The sequence below is a fragment of the Mugil cephalus genome, chromosome 17 (assembly GCF_022458985.1).
Source record: "Mugil cephalus isolate CIBA_MC_2020 chromosome 17, CIBA_Mcephalus_1.1, whole genome shotgun sequence".
Classification (NCBI taxonomy): Eukaryota; Metazoa; Chordata; class Actinopteri; order Mugiliformes; family Mugilidae; genus Mugil; species Mugil cephalus.
Window position 1 is genome coordinate 1832836 of NC_061786.1, and position 8047 is coordinate 1840882.

General features: G+C 40.7%; 1 protein-coding gene across 1 annotated transcript; it reads left to right on the forward strand.

Annotated features, from left to right (window-relative positions):
• Positions 1–939: 939 nt before the first annotated feature.
• On the forward strand, positions 940–7802 carry LOC125023167 (cyclin-K-like). The gene is made up of 10 exons (XM_047610232.1): positions 940–1604; positions 2023–2104; positions 2502–2633; positions 3084–3189; positions 3633–3690; positions 4342–4511; positions 4601–4773; positions 4894–4924; positions 5056–5127; positions 6630–7802. Exons 1-10 carry the CDS (start codon positions 1405–1407, stop codon positions 7067–7069), a joined length of 1464 nt encoding a protein of 487 aa, XP_047466188.1. The 5' UTR covers positions 940–1404; the 3' UTR covers positions 7070–7802.
• Positions 7803–8047: the final 245 nt, after the last annotated feature.

Consider the following 8047-nt stretch of genomic DNA (forward strand, 5'->3'; position numbering starts at 1 on the left):
AATGATTGGTTTTGAAGACGTGTCAGTCACAAATACACCTCCAGAGCAATTCAGCGCAGTCAGTAGAGATGTTCGATACCACCAATTTCCTTTCCGATCTGATATTAAGTAAAACTCACGCTGGTATCGACGATAGCGATCCGATACCTATATTAGGTGCAAATACACTTAATGTGTCTGGTGCATCAAAAAGTACAGGTTCATAAAGCATACAAGACATCAGAATTATTTATTTATTTTAAACTCGGAAGTATATTGAGGTAGCGGCTCCATTTACTTATATAGCCGAGTTAATTCAAGATTCAAGATCACTTTATTGAACCTCACAGGGAAATAATTTTCTTCAAGTAGTTACGAGATAAGGAAAAAGGTATATGAACAGGACATAGACGTAAAATAAATAAAATGTACATGTCCAATTTACATATAATATTCAGTGGATAAAATATTTGGCTAAATTATCTCAGCATACAATTAGTGTCTTGTGCAAATGTGCGACTGCTTAATTAGCCAGGCCATTAGTTTAATAGTTTATCTGCAGTTCAAGTTGTTTATTGTAATGGCTGTGGGGATGAATGACCTCCTGAAGCGCTCTGCCCATAATACAATAACAGAAAACCAAACAGAGGACACTGTCATACACAAAATATGTGGAAATGGTATTTCAAACACTAAAAAAAAGACAAAGGGAAAATAATAAAACATTTAAAATAAAATATTGTTTAATTCTTGAGAACTTCTATAAAAATGAAGACTTCAATTCAATTCAATTCAGTTTTATTTATATAGCGCCAATAACAATACAAATCGTCTCATGACGCTTCACAAAAACCAGCCTGCAACCTTGAGACTTAAGACTTGCATCTTAATTCACACCGTGCTCTCCCCATCTGATCTCTTCTGCCCGCCTCATCATAAATGCCTTGTATTTTGTGTTGTGGTTTAACCCGAGGTGTTTCACAAGGCCACATCTCAATAGTTACCTTTCTCTGAAGTAGCAAAAGTATCGATACCTTGAAAATCGATTTTCGAGCATAAGATCTGGTATCGGACGTATCGACATTTCAGTATCGATCCACACATCACCACAATGTGTGTGACGCAGCAGGCTTGTAATAAAACCAGCCTGTTCAGATATTTCTAGAGTAAATTGTGGATTTTTCTTGGACCGAAACTTTTGCTCCTCAAAGGAACTTATTTCGTAGCGTTTTCACGTGTATTAATAACAGCTGCCACTCCCGTGAAAAAGAATGCCTTGTTAATTTGATCAGCTATATTGTATAGATGTAACAGTAGCTGGTAGCATCCCTAGACTGGAGCACTTGCTAGCGGGATAAATCGTCCTTTGTTCAATAATATTTACCACCAGCCTAAAATTGGGGAAGTACGTAAGACCTGTCCTTCATGGACCTCTTCAAAGCCCTGTCATATTCTGACAGGAGAGACCCGGCCACCCTGGACCACATCAAACCGTGCTGGTACTGGGACAAAAAGGACCTGGCCCGTACTCCTTCTCAGTCAGAGGGGCTGGACCCTGCGACTGAGGCCCGGTACCGTAGAGAAGGTGCCCGGTTCATCTTTGACGCGGGCACACAGCTCGGACTGTATCCTTCTGTTGGAAACGCAATGGGCAACCTAACATTCACCTACAGGAAACCTACTACTTATAGTACATACACACTCGTAGGATACTGTCTTGCTGTAGAGAGCCACCTGAACATAGCTTGCACTTCCGCACTTTAAGTCAAATGACCGGGGCTCACGTGTTTGTTCACGATTCATTTGTTTCGTAGGATGGCTCATGTGGATCCTAGCCTAAGCTCTTACACAAAGATGAATGAAATGCAATCGCAACAGGACAGGTTGTAATAATAAGGTACACCTCATAACACTAGTATACTAGTGTGATTTGAATTAGTTTAGGTTTTAACAGCCCTTCCTGATAGTGTTCTGGCTATTCACCCCCTATAAAAGGGTTTAAGAAAGGACAGCTGTCATTCTTCTTAACCTCAGTGGCTCCAGGCACTATGGAACACTGGCTACTGGCATAGTGTACTTCCATCGCTTCTACATGTTCCATTCCTTCAAACAGTTTTCAAGATATGTAAGTATGGTCTGTACATTCGTCCTTGTCCTCCAGGAAATGTGTTTACTTCTGCTTGTTGGGACCCGCCAAGGGTGCACCCAGAGTGTATAATAAACGACAATCCAATGAAGTGGAAATAGAACTGGCACATGCACATTGGTGCATTTTAGAACCAATTAACACAAATACTGCACAGTATAATTTAAAGTGTTCTTATAATTATTGGATGAGAATAACACTACGCCATTCATTCAAACATCGCTGTTTTGGAAGCACAGGATGCAACCCTTGTTATTAGTCCTGCAGCCACGTTAGTCAGTGAATAGTAGCATGTGCTGTATGCATTTCTTAAACAGCTTCTTGTTTACATAATTTGCTGAACAATGTCTTCCTAATCTGGTGCATGTACCTGTAGGTGACAGCAGGATGCTGCCTTTTCCTCGCAGGGAAAGTGGAGGAAACTCCAAAGAAATGCAGGGACATCATCAGGACGGCTCGCAACCTGCTCAACGACGTCCAGTTTGCACAGTTTGGAGACGATCCTAAGGTCTGTGACAATACATACTTTCATTAGGGCATGTCCAGGAATGCTGAAAATGCTCAAATGATGAGTTGACAGAAAGTAAAAGTCTCAGAAGAATGCAGACATTCATCATCAACCTATTATTTTCTGAGCTTGCTTCTATACAATTTAATCTCAGATGTTGAGGTTACATGAGTGAATTTTGCTCTCCTTTTGGAATGCATTTTCATTGACAATCACATACAGCCATCAAGCATTAATGCAACTGTGTATTGTTCAGGGTAAATCTGATAAAGTCATGTTTGAGTTATTGAGTTATTTGTAAATCTTGTAAATAGAAAAAACTATAACTTAGTCAGTTGTTCTAAGTACTGCCTCATTTAAGGTATATAGCTCCATACTGGAAAACTGCAGGATACTGTGAATCAATAAACTCTGTCACCATTTACTCATTTAAGAAATCTTTCTTTACAGGAGGAGGTGATGGTTTTGGAGCGTATCCTGCTACAGACCATCAAGTTTGACCTGCAAGTGGACCATCCCTACCAGTTCCTGCTCCGCTATGCCAAGCAACTCAAAGGTAGGCATTTAGCACAAATACCGTATAAGTCAAGCCAGTTAACTTCTGTAGAAATTCTATCATTATATCACAACTTTCGCTCAGGTGCTACATTGATAAACCATTATGGTATGTGTTTCCTAAAAAATAGTTTTCCGGAGCAAACAGAAATTTACTCTGTTCTCTTGGGTGTTTATGGCATATGCCTCAATAATTTGGAAATAAACATCTTTACAGACACATAGTTCATCATCACTGTATCAGTGGACTTCCGTTCGCGACAGATGAAATATAAAGAGAGAATACTAGAGAGACAACAACAGAGCCATGGGGTACTCCATAGCCCCATACCATTCACAAGCGCAGAATAACAATGTGTTAAAGATGGACATATTTATCCATCGTTTATTACTGACTACTATTTGTCAGCTATTTAAGCTTTACACTGCCTCACTGCTTTTCAGGTGACAAGAACAAGGTGCAGAAGCTGGTTCAGATGGCTTGGACCTTTGTGAATGACAGGTGAGTTCAAAAAAATATGTTTTTTGCCTGAAATACATGGTTCCATACTTAACGTCAGTTCCAGATTTGGTGTTATTTGATGGATAGTATAATAAAGACTACATTACACTTAAAAAAATGTTTGTGATGGAAGTAATACACAGATTATGTTTTATTTTACTTTTTATTATTACCATCATTATCATACAACAGTATTACAGAATTATAGTATTAGTAGTGGTAATGTTCCTATGACAGGTCCATTTTTTAAGTGAAATTAGACTACAGCCATGTCTAGTTTTTAATTTGCAGTCACAGCAACCTTCACCTGCCATCCGATCTTCTTCTGGTTGATAAATGTCAGACTATGGGTATTGTATCATGAAAGAGAGAGGGAGAGAGGCTGAATGGAAGGAGAGTGGGGAGATTGAAGCGGATGACACATTGCAGTTCTATGTCCTGATTAGATGTAGTTTAGTGAAACTGTAAAACATTAAGTGACTCTACAAGAATACATAGAGATACCAGATCTAAAGAGTTTAAGTATACTGTACATTTTGTACTCCTGCTGCTTTGTGTACTATATATAATATATTATACTGCAGATGTGTGCTAAGAAAGCTGCATTTATATTATTATAACAATAATAATGCCCATTTTGTTCCTTCCAAGCCTTTGCACTGTGGTGGCCCTGCAGTGGGAGCCACAGATCATAGCGGTAGCTGTCATGTATCTGGCTGGACGTCTCTGTAAATTTGACATCCAGGAGTGGACTTCCAAGCACTCATCCCGGCTTTGGTGGGAACAGTTTGTCCATGATGTGCCCGTCGACGTGTTGGAAGGTAATGGGGACACCACCACAATGGTACTATACATTCACTGTATGTGTTTTTTTTTTCTAATCTTTCCCCTATTCTCTACCACCTTAAAGACATCTGCCACCAGATCCTGGACCTGTATTCTCAGACTAGGCAGCAGATACCTGATCGAAGTCTTGGGACTGGGGACAACCCCATGCCGCCTTCTATCTTCGCCCCAGCAGCCCCAACACTGTCTGTGAAAACCTCACCTCAGAGCAGTCCCAGGCCTCCCAGACCAGCTAAGGTATAGAATCTTCTGGAGCATAAATCTGTATCTTAGCCTGTACAGTATTAACATGTGCAAGATTTTTTTTATGTCTTAAATTGTGTATTTTCTGACTGGGACTGAATTTTCTTTATTTAGCCCTCTCCCAGAGAGGACAACAAGGCCAGTAGTAAGTAGCCTAGCTAATATATACAAAATACATTTAAGTTCATTAAAACATACTGTAGTATGCTGTCTTTGTTTTTCTGTCTTTGTTTTTCTTTTTCATTGTGTTCTCTGTCTCGTATTTGTGCTTTCCAGAGATGCCAAATCCAGAACCACCACCACCTCCTCCTCCACCTCCTCCTCCTCCCACAGTATCCATTAACCCAGGTCAGTGTGGACAGGCTGCCATGTCCGCATGCACTGAGTTGCAGACTCTCACTCTTGTGTATCAAATTATATTATATAAATAAATCGAGGCCTAAAATGATCTTATGTATAAATACTCCAGTTAAAGGGTGTATACACTTTCATTATATCACTTGGGGATTTTAGGCTGTGGGTTCAGCTCGGCCCGAGTCCCCTCGCGTCATGCCTTAGTTTCTACTGGAAACCAGTACTACTTTATAGAGGTTCTTGCTAAGTTCTTGCAAAATAGGTATTCAAGATTGACAGACATGAATTTCAGCCTGATATATCGGCCAACCAGTGCTCTAGCATGCACCTGGAAGCTGAAAAAAGCTTGTGCTCTACCTCTTTTTATCTGTTTATTTTGTATGCATAAGAGCGTCAAATATTCTTTCACTTCACTTCACTTGGTTAAATTGAGTCTTGTAACATTTGTTACCATTGTCTCATTTTTATCATGTAAATGGGGGGAGAAAAAGCAGTATTGACTCCAAATATTGGCCTGGAAAAATCGGCAGCACATACTGGCCACTGGCCAAGGCTGATGTAAAAAAAACTGGCATTGGTATCAGTACTAAAAAATCCATATCGGTTGATCTCTTCTAGGTAGAGATTTGCTAACATTTGTCATTTTTTGTACTTGCCATTCAGCAGTTCAGGTGGGTCATGTCCACCTAATGGGCAAATTACATATATTTAAACCATATTAAAGACTTTTTCTGACACACTCTTAAACCTTAATTGTACTGGAGGGAGTGGTTTTATGAATACATTTTATGTGATCCACTTCTTATTCTGAGATGTTTAATTCAGCATTTAACTTTTTTGTGTCAGCCTTTACTTCATCTGGGCATTTATTCAACGTATTTATTAGAGATAACCCTGCGAGTGGACATCCAGATGAGAGAAGTTTGCCAGTCAGGTTCATGCAGATTTTTTTTGATTTTTTTCACATGCCAGACCAGCCGTTCTAAGTTAGCTCAGTGCCTTTACTCTGATGTGACCTTAGGCCAAGTACTGATTTCCTTACATCTGGGCTAGGTTAGAAACGTGGGTTTGAAACTGTAGGGTCACTGGTTCGTATCCTCTCCATATCCATGGCTAAGGTGCCTTGAGCAAGCGCCTAACCCTTAATGTGCTCCCCAGAGACCGAATAAGTAGCAGCCCATTGCTCCCAGTGTACACGCTACTGGTTGAATAAATAGATAGGTTAAATGCAGAGAAATAATTTTTTTCAATGAGGGATCAATGAAGGAAAAATGCTAACTTACTATTATTATATCAGTAGGATATACTGAATATGTGTGCTGGAATTCTAGCAGGTCATAAAAAGCATTTTTAAGGATGCCATGTAGCAGCTCATTCATTTTAGACAAATGTCTGTGGTCTAACAGGAGAGCATTCAGAAAACAATCCTCCACACACAGCTCAAGCTTTTATTTTTTTTTAAGTAACATTCACTGTATATTTATTTCCTTCAACAGATCCCAACCCCCCCTCTCCCTGTCCACCAGCACCAGATCTCCCCTCCACGCCAGCCCCCCCACCTTTACCACACTGCCCCCCTCCGCCACCTCTTCTGCCCATGGACCTCCCCTCTTCGAGCACATTGGTGTCCAGTGAAGGCTACCAGAATCTTCAGTCCATGATAAAGACAGATGGCTCCTGTTATTCCACTGTATCCCAGGCCTGTGCCCCACCACTGGGGTACCACCACTACCCCCCAGTCACCTTGTCCTACCACACACCGCCACTGTCAGCCTACAGCTACCTGCTTGCCACACCACCCCCCTCAATTATGGGAATGGCACCCAGTTTGAGTAGCGGACTCCCACCACCCTCAACGTCTGGACAGCTACCCACTCTGCTGCCACCTGGGATGCCCCCAGTCAGTGGGGTGAATCGGGCTACGTGGTTGAGATGAGCACCATGACAAAAAAAACTACACCTCATTGGGCGATTGGATATGCTGAATATTATCACCTTTCCAAACTTCTCAAAGCCTCAGAGACATTTTGAAGCAGTGACCTTCTCATCAGTAGACAGAAGACTTGGCAGAGTTAGAGACATAATGGAATTAGAGTCACTGTGTCCCTTTATTTTTTTTATTTCATTTTTTTTTTTTTATTTGTTTTGCACAACAAATTGAATGGAACACACACTTGAAGCAACACAAGTGCAAACAACAAGTGCAAAGTGGTCTTGGGGCGTCTGGTCTATGTGGACTTCTCCAAGCATAAGGTCTGTTTTTGTTTGAGTGCAGCGGTGGCTCAAGGATCATTTGAAAGACGTGATGTTCATTAAATTCACTCCAGTTACAACACTGGCATCACTGATCTGACAGGTGGAATTAATCAGTGGTATGCAACAGCACCGGTGCAATAAATAAAACACACTTCCCAAGGAAATTGTATTCTTGTCTGAATGGAGCAGAGCGGTGTAACCTGTTTTTTATCAACATGTACAGTGATGATGGAAATAAATAGTATATGACTGTGCTATATGTCTCAGCCCACCTTGAGATCTTGGCCATGGTTCCCCTCTATAAAGGTGGTTTGGTTTTAGAGGGTTGCACTCACGTCTGTACATCTTTTTTTTTTTCCTTTACCTTTCCTAATTGAAGTCTTGCATATTTAATTAAAAAAATACAGCATGTGTGATGAGGTTACTTATTAATCTCTCAGTGAACAAATCCTGATGTATGGACCTTTGCACTGAAATGACGCGTCGGCAGCTGTGCATACCGTATGTCCAGATGTGTGGGATAACTCAGCCGGTCACGGTCCGCAGTTATGTCTGCTCCAGCTGCCATTCATGGTCTTTAGGGCAGATACTAAGCAGTTCCATGCGTATTTAAGCAGTTTGTTTCTGCACATACAGACCAATATAAATGATACTCATT